The sequence below is a fragment of the Fonsecaea pedrosoi genome, assembly GCF_000835455.1.
Source record: "Fonsecaea pedrosoi CBS 271.37 unplaced genomic scaffold supercont1.1, whole genome shotgun sequence".
Classification (NCBI taxonomy): Eukaryota; Fungi; Ascomycota; class Eurotiomycetes; order Chaetothyriales; family Herpotrichiellaceae; genus Fonsecaea; species Fonsecaea pedrosoi.
Genome location: NW_013550615.1, coordinates 2,813,334 through 2,839,382, shown reverse-complemented (window position 1 = coordinate 2,839,382; position 26,049 = coordinate 2,813,334). Strand labels below are relative to the sequence as shown.

The following is a 26,049-nucleotide window of genomic DNA, read 5'->3' as shown; positions in this document are numbered from 1 at the left end:
TGCCTAGGAACACCCTTCTCACGGCCTCTGGGACATATCGGCCAAAACACATGTCACTAACACACCTCTAATGGCTATGATCGAGCCCAACCCAGCCGAACAGGATGCGATGCCACCGCCATACTCGACGTTCTCGCGACGACAGAAGCTGTGTATCTCGTGGCTGGCCTCCCTGTCGGCCATGTACTCTGGCCTGTCGTCCTTCATCTACTACTAATCGAGGACATAGATCGGAACACACACACAGGATTCCTCCCTCGGGACATGTGATCCACATCACACCCATGATCTCCGCCCATTGCTAGACCGCAGCTCCCGCTTCAGAGTGGTCCGCACCCGCACTCTTGTGCTCGACAATCTCGGCGGTGAGCTGGACAGTCTGGCACTGGTAATGTCTCCACTTCCGCATGGGCAGCTTGAGGGCGTACATCTCGTCGACCTCGACGACGGTGCGGGCCCTTGTCTCGGGAATGTAAAAGTAGGCCCAAATGGTCGTGATCAAGACGCAGCCGGCGAAGATGAAGGCGGCTTTGGCACCCAGGTTGCCGGCGTCGGCGGCCGTGATCTGCGGAATGGCAAACGTCGTGATGATGGCTGTCACGTACGACCAGAACATGGCCCACGTCATGGTGGGCTCGCGCAGGGTGGGCGTGGCGATTTCGGTGGGGAGAACATAGGCCCTGTGAGTTCCAAGAATGTTAGCATTGGCACTAAAAAAAAAAAAGAGTTGACGGGAGGGCGAGAGAAGTGGCATACAAAGATTGGAACGAGACGGCATTGACAAAGCCAAAGATGATAAAGACGGAGGCAAGGCCCAGTCTCTGGCTATTCGTCGTCAGTCCGGCGGCTGCTAGACCCCCAGCAGCCATGTTGAGCAGGAAGAGGAGGGAAAAGCCGACGAGGGCCACGGGTCGGCGCCCAGCCCTGTCCACCAAGGTAGGGCCAACGATGGTCCCCAGAAACTGGAGGCACGCGATGACGACGGTCATCTGGAACGGGTTTCCCACCCCGCTCTGGACGAGGATGACGGTCGAATAGGTTCCGACCAGGATCTGTCCACCCACTTGACTTGCGCTGATCAAAGCACCGGCGGTGAGGGTTCGCTTGAGGTTGGCGCGATTCAAAATGTCCCAGAACCTGGTCTGTTTCCGCATCTCGGCTTCTTCTTCAAGGGTGATCCGGTACATGGATATTTCTGCGTCGACAATGTCCGTCTTTTGGTTGCGAATAGACATAAGGATGCGTCGGGCCTCCTCGAGCTTGCCGTGTTGGAGATACCAGAGCGGCGACTCGGGGCACAGAAAGGTCAGGAAGCCAAAAGCCACGGGGCAGGCGGCTTGAACAGCCAAAGGGATCTTGTACTGCCTCTCGTCGTCGATCCTTTCGGTCGCCCACACGATGGTCGTCGCGATGATGGCCACGGCGCCCACTCCTGCTACGCAAAAGCCAACCGCTCTGCCGCGTACATGGGCAGGGACAAGTTCCGACAGGTAAAGCGGAGCCGTGGTTGTCAGAACACTGATCCCCAAATCTGAGATGTCAATTAGACTCTGTCAATACCGTTGGTAGATTCGTCGTCACTCACAATTCCAGAATCTTCCCACCGTCATGCTACTGATATTGGGGGAAAATAGTTGTAGAAACGAGCCGGGAGTGCAGAGCAGGAAGTAGGCGCCGATAAAAGTCTTCTTGCGGCCAAAGTACTTCATTGCGGGAGTGGCAAGAAAGGTACCCATGGCGGCGCCGACCAGGGGAACTGTGACAAGAACATCGAGATTGTGGGCCTATAGTTGACGCACTCGTTAGTGACGTTGCGAGGACTTGTACCAAAGACCACAAGCGTCCACGGCACCACCTACTGTAAAGGCCACCCCGTAACCCTGATATTTCTCAATCATCAAAGGCAAGCTCATTAGCGGGCTGACAAAGCTGTTGTCATAGCCGTAGAGGCCCATCGACAATCCCACGATTATCACTAGACACGCCAGGTTAGCTAGGTTCCTCTGGCCACGTCGAGTCTTGGGGGCTGCGCGAGAGCAAAGACTCACTAGACAGGACGATTCTCCAGTTCCACCAGCCTGTGGGGTGATGGATGTTGCGATCAACCACGGTCGCATCCTGAGTGGCATCCGAGACACGCTCCTCGTGCATGGTGGTTTCGTCTTTGGCTGCTAACAAACCCATTGTTGGAGAAACCAAAGTAGTCGGTGATGATGTTGGTTGGTGGTGATGCAGTAGAATATGGAAGACCTGTTTAGCAGTGCAAGTGGAATTCTGTATGTTATATGGCGTGATCGTCAGTTGTCCTCGGTCATGAGTAGCAAAGGTCTGGGAGGCGACACGACTATCCACTCCTTTCCCATGGGGAAATCCATGGAGGTCAGGGGGACCGTCTAAGAGAAGCCAGAGGATTCAAGACCAGAGAGGACCGTCGACTTCTTCCCCCATGGGGAATTGTATGGCGTGCAGTGAGCGGGCAAATATACGGGTCTGTGGAAATGTCCAATAGATGAATGGAACAAGAACCTTTGAAAACTGTGCGCAGCCTCGCCAAAGCGGTGGCGTTTGACAAATGTGTCCCTCACTAAGCCACTTGGGGAATTTGTCCAGAAACGGAATTTCCCCAAATGGATCAAATAATATATTTATCCTCTGGAACCCTCCGAGGATCGCCACCCCATGCCTCGCCCTGGCCACGAGGGACACGAGAGATTAAAAGAACCGACTTTTCCCTGCTGGGTTGGCTTCTTCTCGAAGATCCGATCGAACCATGGCCGCAGTTTCAGTTGCAGGGATAGCTGAGGCCCAGCCGCCTTCTACCCCCTTCGGGGATGCTGAAATCTCACCGGAGCTGGAACTGCTCTGTAGGCTTTAGGGGATGGAGCCGAATCCCGTGAACAAACTGCAAGCCCCAAACTTGAATTTCTTACAGGTGAGATGTCCTGGACCAACAGTCCTCGAGCAAACAAAAGGCTGACTCGAGTCTAGGAACTGGCAAAGCTGCCGGTCGATTGGACAACAGCGCCAGCTGGTACCGACGTCGAGGCTATGCGCAAGTGGATCGACAATGTTCTCTTGAAAGGACCTCTTGCCGAACATAGAGCCAAATGCAAATTCCAACGCCGACGGCCTGAAGCCAAGGTCGACATATCCGATGTATCCGTGCAGTGCTCAGATGGAAGCCAGAACAAATTCATAATACGTGTATACGAGCCCGAGCTCGGAGACAATGCCCCCAAGCAGAAGCTCAGACCTGCTATATTCATGCTCCACGGTGGTGGCTGGATCCATGGGAACCCCTGTGGCGACGATCGTGAGTCGCCACTATGAGCGCAATGTCTAAGATTTACGGCCAAGACTGACTGCAACAATAGTCATTGCGACATTCTTTGCGTCTGAGCTCGACGCTGTCATTCTCGGCGTTGATTATAGGCTTGCCCCCGAGCACCCATTTCCAGCCGCTTTAGATGACTGTTGTGAAGCCATCGCATGGGTATGTACTCGGTGTGCCCGAAAGCAAAGACGAACTGAAGGCTAATGCGAATTACCAGGCAATCCGAAACGCCGACCAATACCACATCGACACCTCGCGCATGGGTATATGGGGTGCTTCGGCAGGTGGAAATCTTGCGGCGGCTGTCAGCATCAAACATACCCAGGAGCGTTCCGTGACGGGATATCCAAGTCTGCGGTTGGCGAGCCTTGTGGTTCCTGTGACTGGACACCTGAAGGTGCTGGAAACATTCAACAAGCAACGCCCCTGTGGAAAAAGCCACAACGAGCAAGCAGTTGCGGACGTACCGTTGGCCCCGGAGCTGGTGGTCAAGGAATTCGAGAAAGTATATGGTATGTTTTCCACGTAGCATGCCGAGTCAGTGAGAAAATGACCTACTGATCGTTCCTTTTTCAAGAACTTTATCTCGGCAACGCCACCGACATATACAATCCTCTTGCATCTCCTCTGATGGTCAAAGACATCTCACAACACCCCCCAACACACGTTACAGTTGCAGCCTGCGATTTTTTGATGCCTCAAGGCCTCGCGTATGCACAGCTGCTTCGCTCATTTGGCACAAGCGTCACTGAAGAGATTCTCCCTGGTGTACCTCATGGCTTCACCTTTCCACTGAATGCTGATGTGACAAGGAAGTGGATTGAAGATCAGAGGGACGTGTTCATGACAGCTTTTGCCTGAGCAGGCTCTTGATTAATGATAAAATGGATGGAGGCGATCTTGTGATGTTTGGGTTTCGTCAAGAGAGGTCAATAAATCGATCGATAGGGTCCAGTGAATTGCCATCATAAGTCTGCTCGGCATCATTCGGTGTCGAAGGATCCCATGAATTGCTATTGGTCTCGAAGACGCGACCACTCATAGGCTCAACTTGTATCGCTGTCCGTGCCTGAGACTCCAGGCTCTGATATTCGTAGGGCGGCCGGGTATTGAGCGATGCAGGTACTGTCGAGATCAGAGGCATGACCACCTCTGCGAGTTGAGGTGCAAAGATCTTCTCATGATCCTCCTTGATGACAGCGCCAGCGAGGCCACCTAGAATGTATTGACACTGGCTTCTCCCTGCCAGGACGCGGATGTTCTGCGCAAGGCTAGACAGTTTCCCGAGACCCACGATTCGTAGTTCGCCTTCTCCCAGTAAGCAAATCCAAGACATGGCTGCAAGACCCAGGGCCTCGACCGATTTCTGTAATCTCGGAGAGATGCCGATGCCCATTTTGAGGTTGGCAACGAGCTTTGTTGAAAGTTGCCATTGCCGCGTGACAACCACGTCAGCTGCTTGTATACGGGAGTACCGATGGCGTTTGAACACTGCCCCGAACAGCGTTGCCATGTCAGCCTCAGACTCAATGTCGATTTCGTCAAACGCTTCTGCGTTTTCGGCGAGATGTATTTCAGTAAGGCGTCTCAATAAGTGCAGAGCAACTCTGTCGGATTCATCAAGGGCGCTAAGGGTGTGGGATGCCCTCAGTGGTAGGTCCACGACTTCCCGTGGTCTGCGAGCCCGCCGCCGTCGACCTTGGTTCGCGTAGATTGCCATGGTCGCAGCTTCTGTGTTGAAGAGCACCTGCTCAATTTGTGCCTTTCGGTGCCGCTCTTCTTCGTCGGCAACGCCCACCACCTCCAGGAGAGACAGCGCCTCGTCCAGGTACAGGAATGCGCGGTTGTGTTTTTCGAGGACATTGTTGGCGGTGAAAAGAAACAAAGAGACAACCACACTATCGAGAGTTGGAGGGTCGGCAAAGTCGTATTCCAAGCGTGACTTCTCAACTTGGGTAATGAGCTCCGAAAGATGTGCCGTATCTGATGGAGCCATGCGAAATTGCCCTGCTGCGTTCACTGCCCGAATGGACAAGAGTAGCGTGCGGAATTCAGGAATGGCACGCCATGCGGGTTCGATGATCAGACGTGAAGCAAGGCTTGCGTATGACAGGATCGGGAACACAACATACAGGGTGTCAAAAAACTCGTCGATAGCGTTCCAGATGTCGTCGCCCCTGTATAGTTCATCCTCTGGGAGTAACACATCTTGTATCATACATGGGTCGTCGTTGACAGCAATCGTGCCCGAGTCAGAAGTCTGAGACTCAAACGGGTAGTTTTGACCATCAGCATTAAATCTCTCACAGTCTCCATCAGGTGCGATGCCCTGGGCGAGACCGTCAAACTCGAACTCGTGCTCTGTAAGGTTTCCAGATGGTGCCGTAGGCGAGAGTTCAGATGTTCGAGAGGTTGGAGAGTTCAACCTAATCAGACTTCCAGAGTAGGGAAGGGTGCTCTCGTGGGCGTGTCTGTGTGCGGACCGTCAGAGACGTACGGTGCTCACTCGCTTTCATGCTTACCCTCGTCGCCGCCGGCCACGTTTTGCAGGCTTCTCTTCGTAAGTGCATTTCAGACCCGCCCTCAGACACTGACTGCAAGACTCGATTGTCTGGGACTTTGCGTTTCGACACTAATCGACGCCATCTTCAGAACGATGTCCAATGCAGAGTCCTGAGTTATGTACCTTGATTTTCAGCCTTCGGCAGGAGTCGCAAGCCCTCCCTGTAGCCGATGTGGCAGTAGAGTTCTGGCCGTTTCCCAACGAACGGAGTCCTTGGGTGGGAAATGAGGTAAACATTGGGCAATTGATGGATTGATTGTGGAGAGGATCAAGAGTAGCTGATGTTCTGCGCCATCGTGAGGTTCTGGTGGTGGCGATTTCATTTGTGTAGAAGGATGATTTTGTAGTGACGTGGATGCAGACATGAAAAATGTCAAGTTCAAATTCCCCGCCTCAGGTCCAGGTGGCTTGGGATACAAAACGCAATTAACACCACGCCTCCATGACCCGCCCTTTCCGAATGTTAGGTTTACGCTTTTCGAGGCCACAACCACTTGAACTGTGTAGGACACTCAAGGATGAAAAGCCAACATTTTGTCATATACAATTGGATCTCGTTGATATTTGTATTCATTCTCGAGCTTTTAGCTGTCTAATTCACTTCCACCCGACAGGATGACGATAACCCTCATACAAGAAGCACCCGGGAGCCTAATGTCGACATGGCAGTATACCAATCGGCGGAAGGGTCATCCTGGATCCCCTCACTCCGGATCTGCCAGCATGTCTTCATCACCTGAAGAGCCCTCAACCAAACACCAGGTCCTTGAGTCAAGGTGCCAGCCTTCACCGCCAAATCCTCAAACAAAGACTCTTGGTCTTTGAGTGCCATGCATCCGGTAACGCAAAAAGGCCAGAGCATGGCATGCAGCAACCGAACATCGGGTAGGACACTGAATATTTTCAGCGATCTGGAAACGGCGTCCCGAATCTCAGGAAGATAGGGATTAGGACCAGACAGAACGACTGTCAGGTAAACCAGAGCTGCACAGGCGAAGACATGAGTGACGATGGGAGTAGCCTGGACCAGCCAAGTCTCTGCTGCTCTGTCTGTGGGTCCCCTTGCCAAAAGTGAGAGGTAGCTCTCCCAGGGTTCAGCGAGACCCAGTTGTAGACGCTCCTTGAGCTCAATATATTTCTGGCAAACGTCCTCGCCTCTCCGAAGTTGTCCTTCCTGTCCTCCCCTCCTATATCCATCAAGCACTGCGATGTCCCGAATGATGACCATCACCCAGTTCTCGCAACCCATGATTTTCCGTAGTCGCACCTTGCTGTCCGAGGAGCCAAAGGCGGCTGCGCAGATGTCGGCAAATTGAGGTTTGCAGCCTGTCGAGACAGTGGCCAAGGTATCGAACCAGAGGAAAACAGCACTGAAGAATTCTACGGCCACATGATCCACAAGGGCAAGGGAGGAGTCAGTGGAGCTTGCCTGACTGATTGCTTCTTCGATCTGCTCGCCTTCGTCATACAAAGCAGAAAGACGGTGGTATGGGAAAGCCAGGCAATAAGCTTGCAGATAGGGAAACATGCCTGGAGATGCAATCATGTGCTTCTGCCAGGCATCAAGTCGGCCCCTCGAGTTCTAGAGGAAACTTGGCATTAGAAAAGAACTGTGGGCTCTGAGTATGGCGGCTGCACCGCCCCCGCCGAGACTTACTTCGAGCATGATCAAATAGACGACACAAGCGAACACTTCAATCCCATCCCGCAGGCTTTCTTGGACACTTTTCTCGCTTAAGCGGTCAATGTGTTGCCGCAAGCCAGTTACGGCTAGACCATAGAGCCGTTGCTGTTCATTTTCGCGCGGCCGCCCACGGATGGTGTCGGGACGGTGCGAGCTCGGATCGCGATAGACGAGAACCAGGGCAAGTGCTGCATAGCACAGGGGTTCACATCTCACCATCAGAGAACGGAGCCAGCCGTGGCCCCTTTCAGGAAGAGAAGCCACATAAAAGGGAAACTGGAGGGGGAAAACATGGTCGAAATACTCGTCCAGGAGTTGCTCATCCGAACGCGTCGGACGCCACGTTGGTGTCACCCCTTCAAGACTTGCTAGCAGCTTGGGCGTGCCATCCGTTGCCGTCAGAGGGTGTTTTTGTCGCAAGGCATGGAGGGCGCGTGCGCGGCGTAGACTGTCCGTTGTTGCCTTGACTCCGCTGCGAATCTCTGCCACCATCTCCTTCTCTCGTGGTCCGCCGTCCTTCCACCCGGGTTTGGGCCCATATCCATAACAGGGAATTAACAGCAGGCGGCAAACATTGCAGGTGGGCCTCTGCGCGTCGCATTTCTTCCTCCGCAGACGACAGGTCCAGCATCCCGCCATGCCGAGCGGAGTGTGATGGCTGGGTCTGGTGGGCGTTGACTGCAAGGACGTTGAGAGTTGAGACTCTTGGTTGGTCCGTTGGTTGGCTGAAAAGGGAAACTAGGACACTCTACTTCATTTGAAGATAAGGGAGGGCGCCGTTAATTAATTACCTCTACCTCAAACTCGAAAGTTTCACTAACCGTGTTTAGCAGGTCTAGCGGTGCTATTATTACCTCATCTCGTCCTTATTATAGCCTAACTGGAGAAAATAGGCACGCTAGGGTAAATATTACAGACTCCTTACGCCTTGAAACTTTCTGTACCTCCACTGAACCCCCTAATGCAACCTATCAATGTAGTTATGCTCCCGCTATTTTTCAGGCCAGACAAGGAGTTGCTCAAGTGTAATCCCAGTGTCCCTCAACACCTGCTCGAGGACCTTGTCTTTGTGCTCCTCCATGGCCTTGCTTATGCGTTTCAATCCGATCTCGTCATCCAGTACGTAATAGACTTCCTTGGCTCCGCCTTCGGTTGAGGCATCGAACGCTGCTTGGGCAACGGCCGCGGCTGGCACCCGGGGATGGTTTATGAGGCTTTTCTGGAAACATCGAACAATAGGTCCCAGGAATGACAGGATCGTTGCACTGACTTGCAGGGCAGTCGGCATAGATCCTCGCGATAGATTACTGTTGGAATTCATCCCTCCAGGGTCCAATGAAAAGATGTTGACGGAGTTGACTCCAGCCTAAGTCATAAGCCAAATGTCAGCCGTGCATGTACATGGGCTTCAAGGTTGCCAACAGGTCGTCTTACCTTCAACATCTTCTCCTTCAAGGTGTACATGGCAATATCTCCAATCAATTTACTGCTGCCGTATCTGGTCAACCCTTGCATGATCGACAAGTGCGAGCCAATAGGGTTCTTCTCGGTAGGTCCCCAGGTGTCAAAGAAGTCGGCTTTGCCCAACGTGACGGTCTCACTGGTGATGTTGATGACCTTCCCCCGAGGCTTGCCCTTTTCCATCTGAAAGGCCCCCTTCAGCAACAACGTCGTCAAAAGGAACGACGACAGCACATTCGTCTGGTATACAGGATCAAACCCGTCCTGCGTCTTCTCATCCACTATGTACGACGAATATGCGGCAGAATTGACCTGAACAGCGATTGGCGGGATGTTTCCTGACCGCACCTTTTCGGTGACTTTGGCTGCGAAGGTCTTGACCGATGCGAAGCGTCCGAGATCGAGAGTGAGGAATTCGAAGGCCGTCACGCCCTGGTTGTGGAGCTGGGTCGAGATCTTCTGGGCCTGGACATCATTGTCCCTGCGTGCGGTAAGGATGAAAAACACATCCGGATGTGCTTTTGCAATCGCAAAGGCGATCTGTGAGCCCAGGGCGCCGTTACCACCCGTGATCAAGACTGTTTTTGATACTTTGGTTGACATCGCGAGGAACGTTCACCCTTCGGTCAGGACAGGGCTAGGGCTTGGAATGGGCGCTTATTCGAATGAGGTTTCGGAGGCAAGCAGGTTGAGGAACGAAAGAATTTGCAAGGTCTGGCACGGCGAGGTTTGACAGCGTCGACGGTTCGAGCAGGTTGTGTCTGGTTGAGTATCTTTGCCAGCGTCCTGTCGTTGCTGGGCTTTTGTACTTGGTAGAAAAGGCATAATATTCGTCCGAGCAGAATCCCTTACGGGTAATGGCAATGTGCACACGGAGATTATTATAAATACAGTGGTCAATGCTATCTAGCATAAGATGAATGTGATAAGGGAAAGATGGCTTTTGTTCACTTGCTTTGAAAGACACCTGGTCGTGCTGCTCGTATGTGCTCAGAGTGGCGATATTGCCCCATTCCAATGTGATTGGGCGATTCCTCGCTTCGCCGTGCCATTGCCCGATCCAGGCATTTAAGCGACCGCGCAGGACACAAGGTTGATGACAGACGACATCCATGTCCAGTAATGACCAGGAACAGTCTTTCCTAATCCTCTGCAAGGGGGTCTTCGTGTTAATCCAGTAATCAGGCGAGCCTCATCAGCCTTTGATCTCGCTGAATCTTCCGTGTCAGATAAGAAAGAATGAGCATTTCCAAGGCTGAATACTATCCATCATTTGATCTATCTCTGTGGTACATCTACGGTGTTGACAAACTCGTACTCTTTCCTAAATATCAGATCCTCCAGTCTCTCCACTTGGGCAGGCTCAAAGTTAGCCCTCAAGCACTCTCTGGCTTCCGTCCCGAGGAGTTCTAACGTCTTACTTTGGACTTCCCTGCCAAAAGCCGGTGGCACACGGAACAGACCGTAATCAATGAGCAAAGCGACCACGTCTGCCCAGGCCTCGTCCATTTTTCCGTCAGGAAATTGCTTGCTGTATCGAGCCAAGAGGCTGATCATCTTTGCAGCCTTGTCTTCCAACCTGACCTGAGATGCCCGGCCGTAGAAATCGGTCAGAGGCTTCCGGGCGCGTTCGAGCAAAAGAGCCACAATTTCAGATGAAGGCGTTACCCTCTCCTGCTGGAATATGGGAACAGGCTCCAGCGCGAGATCGAGCAGCCTGTCCAAGTTCCCCACAAAGCTTGCGTCTAATTGTGCACGTAGGAAGCGAGTCAAGCCGAATTGGGCTGCCAACCCCAAGAAAGACCCTCTGTCCCCTTGCCAGTGCGTGAGCGGATGAACAAAGCGCCATTGACTGAACATTTTCTGGAACATGACTACTCTCGCGCAATCCCGCAAACCCCAAGGATCCCATTTTGCAATCAGCCGTTGTCGAAAGACCGTTAAAAGGCTGAATGGCACGGAACCAGATTCACGGTCATTCTGCGAGGAATATTGGAGGAAGGTTACTGCGGTGGCAATGCCGTCTTCGCCAGCCTCCGTGTGCATCGCTCGGAGGCTGTCTGTGTCTGCCAAAGCAAGAAACTCCACGAGTGAAGCATTGCACATGTACCGCGACACGTCTATGCTGCCACTGGTGTATGTGCTGAGTCGGGTGCGCAAAAGTTCGCTCTGACAGAAGAAATCGTAGACAGTACGGTGTAGAAATTCAACTTGCCAGTCAACCCATCTTGCTCTCTTAATCTCCGCTCCCATTTCGAGGAGGCCCTTGCACCTGCTGTTAAGTCGTCTCTTTGTTGAGGATATGTGCTGATGAATCGCTTGCTCCGTCAAATCGTCGTCTTCGAGATGCAACGCAAAGTCAACGTGCTCTTCCTCTGTAAACGACAAGGCTAGCACTGTCCTGTGCGCCTTTGGTAGCGCTGTCACGATCTGAAAAATCTTTCCCGCATCAGCGCGCTCCGCTGCATCTATCGATTCGACAATCTGCATGAAGAAGTCATCCAACTCGGCAGGGAGCATGTCGAGTCTTCGGAAAAGGTTTGTGATGGTTGCTCCATTTTGCAGACGCTGTAGCATATCTCGGACAACGAGGATGACCCAGAGGAAAACGCCCTGCGCCTTGTCCACAATCTGGGATTGGAAATCGTCGCATTGCGTAGGTTTGATGGCCCGTAACTCCCTAAAATGCACATCCTCCTCGAAATGATCTCGTACATAAGTGGCAACATCCTTTCTGGTCAAATCTTCGAGATTGAGGCTCGAAAACCGTTTGAGTCCTTCCCGGAAAACAGGCCACGGCCGACTTGAGACGCATATCTTTACATTGTCATGCTCCGAAGCGATGCGAGCGAACATCTTGACCAGGTTTTGCCGCTGTGATTCCGTACCTTCATATTCGTCCAGGCCATCGACCAAGATCACAAACCGAAAGGAGCCAGAAGCCAGACTGAAAAGACGAGCAATAGAAGCTGTGAGCTCTTGTTCCGACCAGTCGTCCAAATCCGCTTGTCCATAGTAGTAGGTATGCCAGCGCTCTGGGTGTGCGATTTGCATAAGCGACGGTTCCTGCTTGAGAAGCTGGTACAAGAGGACTCTAAGCATCCCCGTCAGAGATTTCTGGAGTGGTGTCCCGGCCCTCCAGAAGAAGCAACTTGCCAAAAGCAGTCTCCTCGAGCCAGCCCATTTTCGCAAGGAAGTCGTCAGTTGAGAATGCCTGGTCAAATACCGCATAAGACATGACTTCCCTGCCCCAGGCTTGCCTCTAATATAGAACAACCCCTGTTTGGGCTGGTCATTTTCCAGCCAATCTGTGAATGTTGTTTCCTTCAATGAAGACGCAAAGTCTTTGCCGAATATCCATGCAAAGGTTGATTTGTGAGCTTCAGATATCATGGCCTCCCTGTCTCCCCACTGCACAAAGTACAAGCTGATCAGCATCCTATTCTGAGCTTCCTCTGTCACTTGCTGCCTGGTGTTCTCAGCGATCCCCGTTAACTTCACAGCCAGTTCACAGCCAAAAGATGACTGCCAGTCGCCTATGGCCTTCTGAGTGGCCGAATGTTCTTCTTTAATAACTGCTTTCAGCCTGTCTAGTTGGTAGCTGATATCCTCATGGTCGCTCCTTACCGCCTTCAACAGAGCGGCTTCGGCAGTTTTGCTCGCACGAAGCAACTCTTCAAGGTCGGTGTCATGTTGGGTGCTGGAGCAAATGTTATCATTTATCACGGCCGTGCCACTCGCGAATCTCGATTCTTACCTCAGATACGCAACAAGATGGAGAGTGAGTTCGGTTTTCGCCGTTTCGAGATCTCGCGCAAGAGCACTGATTTCCCTCCCTTTGACCACCGAAGAAAATGCCTGCCGAATAGCCCCAAAACGTTCGGTGTGGAGTTTCTTTATCTTCTCAACCGCATCCACCAGGACCTTAGCGGCACGTTGGCATCGTTCATTCGCTTTCAGAATGCCAACCTCCCAACTAGCCGCATCCTGATTGCTGTTGCTGGGCGGATATTGCTGCAATCGCGCAGTCAGGTCCAAAACATCCCTCGTAAAGGTTTCAAGTGTTTCCATGTTAGGTAGGCCGCCGTTAGCCTTGATGGCACGAAATGTGCACAGGACTCGAGAACCGAAGTCGACAAACTGGAGGACGTTGCCCGCAAGACCAAGTGCAGTAATAGGATCGAGAACCATCTTGCCTCACAGAAACAACTGGGCTGAGATGGTGAGACAGCCAGACTGAGACTCTTGATTGTGTGACGTGTGGTAGAGATTTGCGGGGAGACAGACGCGAGGATTGATGGTTGTGATCACGGTTGGTCTGAAGCGTAGAACCTCGTACCACCAATGCGAGACTCACCTTCATTGCCCTGCAGTCCCAGCCGTGCGGAACCAATTTTTCTTGGGGCTTCTCGAGCTAAATTATCTGTCGTTATCTCATGCTGCGGTGGATGACTGTGGCTTCGGCCTTTTATGTGCTAGAGTCACGCGGCAAGGTTGACAGCTAGTCGCCTCGTATATCTGGTGGCTGCCTAGAGTTTCTGCCTTGCCTGATATTCTACGGAAGCGGCTTGGCTGTAAGGTCGCCAGAGGATCGCAGATGAACAGTGCCCTTGCATGCTTCATTTCCTGAGAATCGTAGCGAAGATACGTTACCAGGTGACGATCTGAGGTCAACAACGACAGGGCATTCGTGTCAATCCTGAGAGACAATGTCTTTGGGGTCTGACACGTGACCGAGGACTTACATACTCACGTGATCATTTCTGACGAGTGTCTGCCTGACAGGGGCTCATCCAATATAGGTTTAGTGCGTATATAATATTCTTGGCATCTGATCGGCCCGACTCCTCTACCAATTCATCTTGACAACACCTTCGAACTCTGTCAAGTACTAGGTAATCGGGTCAATTGAGGTGGCAGCGCGAGAAAGATGGCCGTCAACAGATATGTGGGTGTCTTTTGATCCGTCGAATTATGTATTGGCCGTGCAGCGTGCCGCAAATCTTCGCATACCATGGACCTGGCACTGTAACTGGCCACCAACCGAAAGAAACAGAAGCCCACCATGAAGACGGGGAGGCAGAGAAGAATGATTCCACCGACGATGACACCAATGCTATAATCGACCTTCAAGCTGCCCGACATGACCACGTCTTTGCGACAATCAGCCCCGTTCGATTAGATCTTTGGTCAACGCGTCCTGTGGTTGTCCTGGCCTCGCTCTCGCGATCATCAAAGTCGTTAGAAACTTATGGCAAAAATCTCGGCCTCGCGTTCAAACCAGATGGAACCACCTTGGTCATTCGCACAGAGGGAAGCTATTTGATGTTATACTCGGTAGAGAGTGATCAAACGGCCCGGGTCCTGCAACAACAGTATGGGTATAGCCAGGCGAAGCGGCAAAATATCATGCGGAGTTTTGGGACGGATGAGACCATTGGAGTTCCAGAGGTTCTCCTGCGCTTCCGGAGAGCCATTAAGATCGATGCTGGGATCAACTCAATCAACGCCCTCGATTCGGAGATCATTGTGGCAACGACCAAGCCTGCTGCAGTGCAATGTATTAGATGGGACCTTCAGAAGGATGGCTCCAATGCGGTAGCACAATTGCTGAATAGGATGGACTGGATTACAGAAAAGTCAAGCATATCGACCATGATTCATGACAGAGCCATGAATCTTTCAGTGTGGCTATCGCAGGACGGCCACGCATATGCAGTGCAGCGGATCAAACCCCAGCTGACGCGGGCACCCTCTTCCGATGACTCCATCCCATCTTCAAGGGGATCTACGACCCCCGCAACCAGATTGTTTGACGGCTATTGCTTTCATAAACCCGAGTCATCCTCAGGAGCGACATTTGCGAGTATTAATGCCCGGTTCTCACTCATCGCCCTTGCTACGTCGACAGGGGAAATCATTTGCTATTCTGCAAAAGACTACGCTGGCAATATCCCGTTGTCTCACACTTTCAGACCTTCAACATCGCCATCTTCCAGAGGTCCTATTACATGTCTGATATGGTCCCCCGACGGCTACTGTCTCTTTGTCGGCTACAAACAGGGTTGGTGTACGTGGTCAGTGTTTGGAAAGGAGGGCGCATCGACGTTCCACCAAAACCTGGCACACGCCGAATCCAATTCTGAGAAATGGCTCCTCGCTGTCCAGCGGGCGACTTGGATCGGTGCTGGCGGCGAAATCCTCCTCATCACCCCGTCTGACAATCGACTCTGGAAGTTGGAAATGTCGCGAAGCGCTGCTATGGGCTGCTTCTCCTGCGCCAATCTCGTTCGTGCTCTTCTCCAAACTCCAACAGAAGTGACAGTATATCGTGGCCATGAACTCCCTGACTTGACTTCTATATCGAATGAGGCATCCCTTTGGCATCACGCCGAATACCCGCATGTTTATCTACACAACCAGTGGCCTATCAAGTCGTGTGTGGTGTCACAAGACGGAAGATATGTTGCAATCGCCGGCCGTCGGGGTCTGGCCCACTACAGTCTCCAAAGTGGGAGGTGGAAGACCTTCTCTGACTTGTCGGTAGAGAGTTCGTTTGCAATCCGCGGAGGGATGTGCTGGTTCAACCATGTCCTTGCCGTCGCAACTGAGAATACTAATGGGTACGATTTGCGCCTGTACTCGCGGGAACTCGAACTGGGCCGTTTCCCGTTACATAACGAAACATTTTCCATGCCTATCGTGTTTGTGGGCCCTTCAGGTGAAGACTCACTATTGGTGTATACCTACGAGAACATACTCTACCACTATATCCTGAATGTCACCGACCGAGGAGCGCAGCTTGTGCAAGTGGGCCAAATTGCCTTTCATGGTATTGTGCGTGCACCCAGTCGAGTTCGTTCCGTTAGCTGGGTCGTTCCAGATTCTCAGCTTCGAAACGGAGATCCCTCAAGAGACGTGGAGTTTGCGTCTGTCCTATTTCTTGTTGACGACAAGTTGGTCTTATTGCAAGCGTCTCGTAACGAAAGGGACGAGCTCAAATACGATATGCGAGTCATTGCTCAGCATGTCGAGTACTACATACTCATGCGCGATCAGATATACTTCAACTTCAGCACTGGGCCAGATGAATCAGCGCCACCCACACCATCAGCTGGCTCAGCATTCACAATACGAAGCCAGCAAAATTACTCACTACGAGACTCTCTCTGGACATTCAGCGGTGATGAGCTTCGTCTCTGGCCAGATGTGCGGGATCTGTTCCACCATGGTCCGGGAGAACTCCAGACATCACCAGTACTATCTATGTCAATCGACTTCTACCCTTTATCCATCCTCCTCACCAAAGGTGTTGTGCTGGGGATTGAATCCGAGCTTCTCCAGCGGCGAGACGTCAACTTTGCCCAATTTCGCTCCAGCATCCGCACACAGCTTTTCCTCCCCTATATACTTCGTCACCAACTGTGTGAAGCAAGCGACACCGCCGCCGCATTCGGCCTGGCGAACCAGTACCAGAACCTCTCATACTTTCCACATGCACTGGAAATACTGCTCCACAACGTCCTCGATGATGAAGTTGACCGCAGAACCAAACTCAAGGACAAAGATGACGATGGCGCACAAGGGCCATTGCCAGCTGTCCTCTCGTTTCTCCAACTCGTCCTCTCACCGACAACATACCTATCGACCGTGGTGCAGTGCATCCGCAAGACAGAGCTATCGTCGTGGCGCACGCTCTTCGCGCACCTCCCGCCCCCGCTGGCCCTGTTCGAGCAAGCCCTCGAGCTCGAGGACCTCAAAACCGCCGGCGGCTACCTCATCGTCCTCCAGGGTCTGGAAGAGGGCAACGACGAGTCCGAGTCCTACGACGCCCGTAAATTCGAAGGCTACGTCATCCGCCTGATGACTCTGGCCCGGCAAAAGGGAGATTTTGAGCTGTGCGCCGAACTGGCCCGGTTCATGATGGGGATCGATCCGAGGGGCGATGCGTTGCGGAGGGTCATCGTCGGCGTCGGCTTCAGGGACAAGCCGGCGCTTTTGGAGCCCCATCGCACAGTATCTAGTACAGGGGCGCTGCAAATACCACGTTCGAGAAGTAAGAATATGGATCAGAACTCGGAGGGGAGCTCGAGCCCGTCGCCGGCGAGGTTGAGTCCGGTTAGTGCCGGTGACTACTTCTCGAGTTCACCAGGTGGATATTGAATATACTTATGGAATGAACAGCGAGGTGCATTCTTGGTGATCAGTTCCAGATAGAGTCTGATAGATATTCTGCCGGCGAGTCTGCATCCGGGGAGCAGAACTCATCGATAATTTCCTCTATGCAACCATCCATAGTCGTACAATAAATACATTTCCCCTCGCTCAACCCAATCTCCTCACCTGGGGACTCCTGGTGCCACCAAACTTCAACCTCGTCCCGTCCGTCACCTTCGCGATCAGAGGCTTAATCATTCTGCCTTCCGTTCCCAGCAGTGCTTTCTGGAAGGCCTCTCTACCTGGCCCATATCCTCGGAAGATGACTTCGATTCCTGCACCCGGGGAGCCACTGTACGCGGGTTTCTTTATACTCGATAGTGTACACCACGGGTTGTTGTTATGTTTGTTACTTTTGCTGCCTCCCAGCTTCCACTGTTTCTCTGCCATTTTGCGAAACGTGTATGCTGCGAGCTGGAAACTTGCATCGTAGGATGCCTTTTGCGCGTTGCGCAGTCCCAGGTTGCCGCACGAGAAGGACAAGATCGGGTTGCGGTTGGGTTCCGTGAATGTGATGTGGGTGTTGTGTCGGTGGGCGTAGACGTTTATGTGATAAGGCTCGTCCGTGTACGAGCTCCTGACAGAAGGTCGTGCCGCGGATTCTGCTTGTGCAGATTGTGCGACGTTCCGGAGGTCTCTTTGGAAGATGGAGCGCATCGAATTGTTTGTAGTCTGCGACGATGCGTTGCTGTTTGAACTTCCACGTAGGAGCTCGTGGAACTGGCTCAAAGCATCCGTCTCCTTTGCTGGGGTTTCCTCATTGACTTTGATCCCAAGGCGTTCAGAGAGTCTGCTGGGCTGCCGCTCTGGTTCTCTGGAGGAGCTTGGACTTGAGTCCGAGATGGTGCGTCGTGACTGTGTGAGGTAGGTGTTCCTGCACGATCTACACATGGACAAAAGTAAAGGAGGCCTTGGATGCGCCATTTTTCCCGGGCTGTGATGTTTTGTCGTTGCCGGTAGACTAATGGCCCAGCATTGTGCAGGTCGTGTGTGTCGAGAAAGATAGAATTGGATTTACAGAGAAACGGAACAGGAAGCTTAGCCGGAACCGAAATTCGATATTTCCTCCGCCGTCTTCAAAGACGCATCAACTGACCATGAACGAGCTTGCTGAAGTATTTTCTTTCAGTGCTCTGCTCGTTTCTTTATTCCTGGTTGCAGATATCCGCTCCGTAGCATGACTGTATTGCGTCGCGCACCTGTCCATGGTGTCCGTCATTATGTGACAGCCACCAGTCAATTTTCCACGCTCCGAGCGTCGGCGCAGTATGGAAGGACAGCAGTGTACAGAAGATTACTCTCGTCGGACGAACCCTCAAGATCTTTCAATTCCCCATTACACCTGACGCCATTCTCCCCCCGACTCACTCTGTCGAGCCAAACTCTCCTTCGATCACTGCACACTTCCGGAGCTCGATTCCAACAAACCCAGCCTAAGGAAGACCCCAAACAAGAGGTTCGGGATCCGCCACGGGACGGCCAACCAGAAAAAGAAGCAAGTGAGGGCAAGGAGGAAAAGGACCAGAAGGAAGAAAAATCCGAAAAGGAAGAAAAAGAAGGAAAGGAAGGAAAAGAATCTCCTCCTCCACCACCACCCCATGGCGACAAAACTCCGTGGCAAGTTTTTGTCGACACGCTTCGAACGGAATTTAAGGCGTCCAAAGAATGGAATGAGTCTACAAAACAACTCTCGGGCTCCGTCCAACAGTTTACCGAGTCCGATGCTGTAAGAAGGGCGCGAGAGGCATCTGAGGCCGCTTCTAAGGGCACGTCGCAAGTCTTGAAGAGCACGGCCAGTGCTATTGGACAAGGCGCAGCTTGGGCCTGGGAAACGCCCGTCGTGCAGGGTGTGCGAAAAGGAGTCAACGCTACCGGTCGCGGAATCGAAAAAGCCACCCGGCCGATTCGCGAAACCAAGGCGTTCAAGGATGTTTCGGAAGCAGTTGATGATGGAAGTAGCTCCAGATATGGTGGCTGGATAGAGAAAGAAGAGCGACGGAAAAGGGAAGAAGCCAGAAGATTGAAAGAAGCACAATCACCCAACAAAAATCATGAACCCATGGTTGAAGATCCAAAGTAAGTCCACAATGGTAAAATTGTGTGTGAGATCTTATTCTGACAAACATTGCAGTGCTGGAACCAACATTACGGTTCACAAAGACTCGGCATGGCGAGAGTCATGGACCAATTTCAAGGAGAATTCCAAATTAATGCAGAGTCTCTTCAACATGAAAACTACGTACGAAGAGTCCGAAAACCCTTTAATATCGACGGCGCGCTCCATCTCCGACCGTGTTGCTGGTTTTTTTGCGGAGAATGAGACGGCTATGGTCATCAAGAAATTCCGCGAAATGGACCCGTCTTTCCAGTTGGAGCCTTTCCTGCGTGACATGCGAGAATACATTTTGCCAGAAGTGCTCGACGCATACGTTAAAGGCGACGTCGAAACTTTGAAATTGTGGCTCTCGGCGGCACAATTCCAGGTCTATTCGGCTCTCATGGAACAATACACCAAAGCCGGTTTGAAGTCGGATGGACGAATTCTGGACATCAGACATGTCGACATTTTGAATGCTCGATTACTGGAACCTGGCGATATCCCTGTCTTCATCATCACTTGTCGGACACAAGAAGTCCACGTCTACCGGAATGCAAAGACGAATGAATTGGCAGCAGGGATGGAAGATAAAGTTCAGTTGGTCACGTATGCCATTGGCGTGACGAGGATACCAGAAGAAGTCAACAATCCCGAGACGAGAGGGTGGAGGATGATCGAATTGCAGAAGGCGGCCAGAGACTACATTTAATCTCTCTGGTGCCAAAAAAAAAGTTGCAGTCGAGGATGCCGATATCTTCGCGTTTAAACGAGAGCAACCTGCGGAAACAAAGGTGGATTCTACCCTCTTAGGCGTGTGTCTGTTATCAGGATCAAACTCATCTCGGTCCTGATGTGTGTGCTTTTAGATCAACATTCTTGTTCCAAACTTGATGGCTGGCTGTTGGAGAAGGAATTCCAAAGCAAATGTACTTTTATCCCTTTTGACGAGCATGGCACCATGGATCCTGACATCAAACGGGCCTCCACGGAGGGCTGGGAAGGGGGCAAATCTGGATAAGTCATGGATAAGGGCTGCTAACTTGACCAGCCACGTTTGCCTCTTCAAGTAGGGAGAGGGTGGGAAGGGGCTCTAAAAAATAACAAAATAATTCTTCGCTCGAGAAAAATGTCTTATTGGGGGGGCGTGCAATTAATTGTACATGTGCCTCGTACAACAAATTTTGACCTCAGGGCTTGCTTGTTCAATTGTCAATGACGCAGGAAGGAGTTGCACCAAAGGCTGCTTAGTCTCGGTTAAACGACGTCATGGCTGTTCCCTCTGTGCCTCTCCATCTGGGCACGCAAAACTGTATATCATCAGGCATGTGAGGGACAAGGACCAGGCATCAATCAATCAAACGGAACAAGTTTTGTACAAAAAGGCCCCTCTTATCAGTCTCTTCATTTCCATTTTTTCCTTTCGTCTTTTTCTTTTTTCTTCTTCTGGTATATCTGAACTGGACCTTATCCCACCGTGACAGTAGCGATATCAATCCCTCTCTCTCTCTCCCTCAGTATACTATTGACAAAAGACAGACTTCCCACCTCACACACTCACCCTCACCCTCACCTCACATTGATCCTTGATCCTTGACACTACCTACCTTATCGACCTACCTCGCCACCTATCTACCCCGTATCTCCCTTCCCAAAACTTTACAAAGATGCCTCTCGTCGTCCCCGGCATAACCAACACCGGCTCCAGCGGTGGCGGCAACGCAAACACCGGGGAATGGATGAATAAGCTGATGGGCAAGAGGCTGGGCGAGACGAGCAACGAGACGCAGTTTGCCAAGAAGGACCTGCCGCAGAACCACCGCGTCGTCGAGGAGGGCGGCATGATGACCATGGACCATAACCCGGACCGGTACGTATGGACATTTTTTTTTCTCCTGTCCTTTTTGGTATGCTTGTTCTGTTGGTTGTGTGTCTCGGTCGCTTGAATGAATGAGTGAATGAATGATGGATGAAGCATTCAATTGGTAGGTAGTGATGGAAGACGAAGAGGAACGAGCGAAGCACGGTCGAGAAATCTACCTGTCGTCTTGTCAAGAACTGGTCCGGGCTAACACTTGCACCTTTTCCACCTTCTTGCATTAAACAGGTTGAACATTCACGTCGATAAGGACGGGACAGTCAAGAAGGTCACGCATGGCTGATTGACTTGTTACGCACCAAAAGGGGGGGGGGGGGGAATAGACCAGGCGGTGATGTGAAGCGGTATAGAGTCTTAGCCGCGCCTGAGTTCCATCCAGCACTGGCCTGCCTGGCACGACGATGAGACGAGACGCAATTAAGTGTAACCCAGAAGAATGTATGATCGAACGAATGAAATAAAACAACCAATACAAAAGAACGTATGGAACGTCTTGACGACGAAAAATGTACAACATACTGGTCTATATTAGAATCCCATCCCGGCTGGGTATGATTGACTGATGAATCGACCTCATCCGCTGTCGCAGGTTTTATACACACACACACACGCCAATTCGACCCCATCGATATCCTTCGCTTGCCACTAAAACATTAGGTACAAAGAAGAGCAAGACACGCGTCCCCTCTCTGTCCTCCCTGTACCTTGAAGCCGCCGATGCTTTGCAGGTCTCGGGATCCAAACATGGCTATCAATCAGCTCCCCTTCAATGCTCTGAGGACTCTTTCCATAGCCTTCAGCCGTTCCTGCTCCCGGACCACAATCCCTCGAGCAAGCCTCTTCATCTCTCCGCGGCCCATTTCTTGCCTCCAGGTTGTCCAACCGGCCAGCTCTCCAACAACCACCTCCTGAGAATATCTCAGTTCTCGGCCCAATTTCTCAATCTCCAATCCTCTCTCCAAGATCTTCTTCTCCGTATCTTTAACAACCTTTATACGTGATTCTTCCGTGCCCGGAAAAGGCAGATTGAGATTCTTTAAGACTCCTTTTCTAGGAGTCGAGTTATTCGCCAAGTTTGACTTATCCTTCTCCATCGCTCTTTGGGCGGCCGTAATCCGGTCAATCAATGCGCTCGGCTTCAGTAGTGCGGATTGCACAGCCGCAACTGTCGATTGAAACGAGGACAAACTGCAAATGTAGTTCTGCAGAGGAGAACTCGCCGGCTCGGAATGCATCAAAGCCGCAAATTTCAAAAAAGCGTCAACGTGCATCTTCGAAAGTGTCGCTGCAGGTGTTCCCATCGTTGCAAATGCCACCGAACATAAGCTCAGCGCCTCTGCAAAATCCGCCTGTGCTTGAACATAAGCATGACCCTTCCGGATGGACGATCTGGTGCAGATGTTGATTTTCCGTACAATGTCTCTCGAATGAGAAACCAGACCGTCCACAGCAATCATGTCTGCCCGAGATATGAGAGGGTCATATTCATCGTTAATCTTTTCTTGTATCAGTTCTGCCTTCAGGCGGGCTCGGTCCGCTGTCTGTTCTTGCTGCATATCTGGGACGAGGAAGAATTCCCAGAGCATTTCGTGCGTGGAGAAAGTAGGATGTTTCAATAGAATTTTCAGGAACCGGTCGAGATTGGTTTGTATATCATACAACGCGGCACGGGATGGTCGGGAGTGTAGCTGGAATGGATTACGGAAGTTCGAGGCTAGCACCGTCGGCATGTATGACGCTGGAAAATCCATCAAGAGCCATTTTGCCAGGTTTTCGAAGTCTTGTAAGGAGCGCCGGCTTGTGGTGATGGTATAGGTTGTGCTTGAGACCGCAGGGTTTGGAGCTCCCGACTTGAGAATAAATCTTGTTGAACCATCCTCGACGAAGAATGACCGGACAATTGCTGTAATCCGTCCCGTAGCATCGGCTGTATTGGAAGGCGAGAACAAGGTCAAGTCGTCAATCCGATTCCGCACCTCGTCATCTTTCGCCAGTTCCACAGCAGTCAGCCCACGAGACTCCCGTAGATGCAAATCTATTCGTGGGTCGCTCAGGAAAATTCGAACCATGTCTACTCTCCCGTACTTGCTTGCCAGCATCAAGGGGGTAAATTTCTTGTCGTTCATGGCATTCAGATCAACTTCGCAAGTTTGTAGGATCCGTTGGAGGATGGCGGCATCATTGACGATATGCAGCAAGGAGTTGCCCTTGTTGTCTATGTGGTCTTCCACACGGAGTGGACCCCCTTCGTGTTGAGCTTCCTTTGCAGCGGTCAGGGCTTCGGAAACCATGCTGCTATAGTCAGGGTGGTCATAAGTTCGGCAAATCGCAAACAAAGGGGTATGGCCGATTCTATCCTTTTGCCGCCACGGAAGGACATTTGCGAGTCTCTTGATCAGCTGAGGAGTATTGAACAGGTAGTGTGCCACACTCCGTCCTCGAGAGTCCTTTATAGATAGATATTCGCGGAATACTTGCTCGTCGGCGTGTTGTTCGGCATAGCCGAGGATGATATCAACCAAATCCATGTTGGCCAACTGTACTGCGGCGCTCAGTAATGTTGCCCCTTCCTGTGTTACATCTGACAACACTGCTTCAGTACTGTAATATTCTGTAAGACTCAACAGATATCGAAGGCATTCTGATCGCTGGTTTTCGACTGCCATCATCAGGACCGAATTTCCCGCAGCATCCTGTGTTTGAGCCAGACTCTGCACAGACGTGTCGCCCTCAATCCCGCTCAGCGATGTCTCAATTGTTGCGGCCCGAGAGGATTGTGAATACGCTGATGAGACTGACATGCTCCTAGCTGCCATTTGCACCTTCTTCTTCTGCTTGGGTAGCAAATTCTTTCGCTCTACTGCCTGAAAAGGGAATACGTGTGACAGGCCACCCTCACTCGACGAAGTTCGCGATAACGTCACTCTCGGACATGATTCGGACGATTTGGCTGATGCTGTTGTTGCTCTGGACAATGGGATCTCTGCAGGTTCATCGACGAGGTCGTCTGATAGGATAGCCGACTCTTCGAATATTGATTTGACTTCATCAATGTTTCCGGATTTTACGGCTTTCCACAGCCATTGATTTTGCTTTGATGCCTTTCGCAAACCAACAGCATCTCTTGCGAGATATGTCAGGACAGCCTCCAATGTACTCAGAGAATATCCGATTTCGCCACTTTCGACGTCGTCAATATAGATGAAGCGCTGCATATAGGACAATCTTGCCTGAAGATGCCTAACGGAGGCGCGGACAACCACTAGGAGGAGCATGGACACCAGAATATCTGCGTTTATTGTCATTGCAGCCACAGCCCTTTTTTCTTCGTCTGAGATGCCTTGTGGCTCCGACACCACTTTTTGGGTCTCGAGAAGGATGTCGAGCATTTCTTGAGGACTCCCGGCAACGCCCATCCTTCGAAACACCACGACACCACGGTTGACCCGGTTGATGAGGTCTCTTTTGCCCTTTCTACAGTCTTCGAGGACTATGCCAACCTGAGAGACGTCTAAACAATCCATCTGTCGTATCCGCCTATCAAGTTCTTGATCTTGCGCCTTATGAAATGAACACAGGCGCGGGAATAATAAGGTAGGATGGACATATTCTGCCACGTAACGCTCGATCAATTTCTCCACATCAGGACCTGTCAGATCGGTTGTGGCACCCAAGTAGGAAAGCTGCTGCTTGTCGACGCCTTGGAACAAATCGATCGCAGCTGTGACAGCAGTCTCCAGAGCTGTTCGCATAAGATCTTCCTCATCCTCGAAATAGGCGGGAGAGTTGAACGGCAACTTAACTGACCCGTTCGATCTGACAGACCCGGTTTCCGAAGCTTGAGTTGTCCCATCTAAAGTACTGGGTGTTGGACTGCGCGAGGGTGGCGGTGGGAGAGGCTTTCCTAATTCCTTGCTGAACTCGTTAAACAATCTTTCTAGTCCGGGTTGCATCTGTCGCTGTATCATAGGAAAGTTTTCCAATAGTTGTCCAAAGGTCTTGATGTCTTTCTTTCTCGGTGTGGGGGGCTCAGATGATGAGGACGAGGAGCCAGGTATTGCATGGTTGATTCTGGTCTCCCCGATGATGGCCGGTTTGATGGGCAATGCCTCGAACAGCCCAGTCAGAGGTTTCGATATGTAGTAGACAAGCCATTGTTGCATGTCATTTCCTGGCGAATAGTACAGCAAGTCGCTCAAAAGAGTCGCCTGATTCAGATGTTTGAATCCCTTGTTACTATACACGGTGTTCTCCTTCAGAATCACCGTGCGCCCATTAACGGTTGAGTAGTTTTTTGCCTTGCCACGAGTGTCACGGACATTCCCATCCTTCTCCGCCGTCGCAGGGATGATTCGGAGGATGTGGCTCCCAAGGAAATCTTCGTCTTCGACATGGTCGGCGTACCTCTTGTTGGTTTCGCGATCCTGGCCGTAAAAGAGGGATTCGGTCGTAGGGACGAGAAGGACGTAGTTCTGGGCGGGGAGCGCATGACCTAGCACACTACTCTGAAAGAGCGCGCGCAGGAAAGGGTTCAGGACGGGCATCCAGGCACGATGGGCCTAAAGATAGCAGTGCGAATCATCGAATCATCGAGCCGTCCGCTATGCGCATGGAGGTTGAAACGGGCTTGTCAGCAGAGGCTGACGGGAATTAACATGTGGGAAAGTGGCTTGTTAAAAGGCGTCAACAACAGCGTCTGAGTTATATCTAGCGGTTATCTTTGAGGAGCGTAGACAGCACAGTGAGAAAATGTAAGAGCAGTTGAAATGCCACATGCCTCGTTTGTCAGCCCTGTTAAGGTGTCAAGAGCCCTGCC

At 51.6% G+C, this 26,049-nt stretch overlaps 10 protein-coding genes across 10 annotated transcripts; 4 read left to right on the top strand and 6 right to left on the bottom strand.

Moving 5' to 3' along the window:
- Positions 1-301: 301 nt before the first annotated feature.
- Positions 302-2,184, bottom strand: Z517_01027 (uncharacterized protein; the record flags this gene model as incomplete). The annotated part of the gene is made up of 5 exons (XM_013433989.1): positions 302-680; positions 757-1,531; positions 1,586-1,784; positions 1,860-1,975; positions 2,049-2,184. 5 exons carry the CDS (start codon positions 2,182-2,184, stop codon positions 302-304), a joined length of 1,605 nt encoding a protein of 534 aa, XP_013289443.1.
- Positions 2,185-2,878: 694 nt separating this feature from the next.
- On the top strand, positions 2,879-4,195 carry Z517_01026 (uncharacterized protein; the record flags this gene model as incomplete). Its single annotated transcript, XM_013433988.1, has 5 exons — positions 2,879-2,932; positions 2,989-3,313; positions 3,375-3,493; positions 3,552-3,846; positions 3,912-4,195. The coding sequence occupies 5 exons, from the start codon at positions 2,879-2,881 to the stop codon at positions 4,193-4,195; spliced, it is 1,077 nt and encodes a 358-aa protein (XP_013289442.1).
- Positions 4,196-4,253: 58 nt separating this feature from the next.
- Positions 4,254-8,220, bottom strand: Z517_01025 (uncharacterized protein; the record flags this gene model as incomplete). Its single annotated transcript, XM_013433987.1, has 4 exons — positions 4,254-5,805; positions 5,857-5,966; positions 6,532-7,479; positions 7,555-8,220. The coding sequence occupies 4 exons, from the start codon at positions 8,218-8,220 to the stop codon at positions 4,254-4,256; spliced, it is 3,276 nt and encodes a 1,091-aa protein (XP_013289441.1).
- Positions 8,221-8,572: 352 nt separating this feature from the next.
- Positions 8,573-9,645, bottom strand: Z517_01024 (uncharacterized protein; the record flags this gene model as incomplete). The annotated part of the gene is made up of 2 exons (XM_013433986.1): positions 8,573-8,947; positions 9,016-9,645. 2 exons carry the CDS (start codon positions 9,643-9,645, stop codon positions 8,573-8,575), a joined length of 1,005 nt encoding a protein of 334 aa, XP_013289440.1.
- A 675-nt stretch (positions 9,646-10,320) lies between these two features.
- Z517_01023 (uncharacterized protein) lies at positions 10,321-13,233 on the bottom strand (the record flags this gene model as incomplete). Its single annotated transcript, XM_013433985.1, has 2 exons — positions 10,321-12,742; positions 12,800-13,233. The coding sequence occupies 2 exons, from the start codon at positions 13,231-13,233 to the stop codon at positions 10,321-10,323; spliced, it is 2,856 nt and encodes a 951-aa protein (XP_013289439.1).
- Positions 13,234-14,016: 783 nt separating this feature from the next.
- On the top strand, positions 14,017-17,205 carry Z517_01022 (uncharacterized protein; the record flags this gene model as incomplete). The annotated part of the gene is made up of 1 exon (XM_013433984.1): positions 14,017-17,205. The coding sequence occupies one exon, from the start codon at positions 14,017-14,019 to the stop codon at positions 17,203-17,205; it is 3,189 nt and encodes a 1,062-aa protein (XP_013289438.1).
- A 162-nt stretch (positions 17,206-17,367) lies between these two features.
- On the bottom strand, positions 17,368-18,183 carry Z517_01021 (uncharacterized protein; the record flags this gene model as incomplete). Its single annotated transcript, XM_013433983.1, has 1 exon — positions 17,368-18,183. One exon carries the CDS (start codon positions 18,181-18,183, stop codon positions 17,368-17,370), a length of 816 nt encoding a protein of 271 aa, XP_013289437.1.
- A 253-nt stretch (positions 18,184-18,436) lies between these two features.
- On the top strand, positions 18,437-20,066 carry Z517_01020 (uncharacterized protein; the record flags this gene model as incomplete). The annotated part of the gene is made up of 2 exons (XM_013433982.1): positions 18,437-19,335; positions 19,391-20,066. The coding sequence occupies 2 exons, from the start codon at positions 18,437-18,439 to the stop codon at positions 20,064-20,066; spliced, it is 1,575 nt and encodes a 524-aa protein (XP_013289436.1).
- Positions 20,067-21,021: 955 nt separating this feature from the next.
- Z517_01019 (uncharacterized protein) lies at positions 21,022-21,516 on the top strand (the record flags this gene model as incomplete). Its single annotated transcript, XM_013433981.1, has 2 exons — positions 21,022-21,224; positions 21,462-21,516. 2 exons carry the CDS (start codon positions 21,022-21,024, stop codon positions 21,514-21,516), a joined length of 258 nt encoding a protein of 85 aa, XP_013289435.1.
- A 472-nt stretch (positions 21,517-21,988) lies between these two features.
- Positions 21,989-25,777, bottom strand: Z517_01018 (uncharacterized protein; the record flags this gene model as incomplete). The annotated part of the gene is made up of 1 exon (XM_013433980.1): positions 21,989-25,777. The coding sequence occupies one exon, from the start codon at positions 25,775-25,777 to the stop codon at positions 21,989-21,991; it is 3,789 nt and encodes a 1,262-aa protein (XP_013289434.1).
- Positions 25,778-26,049: the final 272 nt, after the last annotated feature.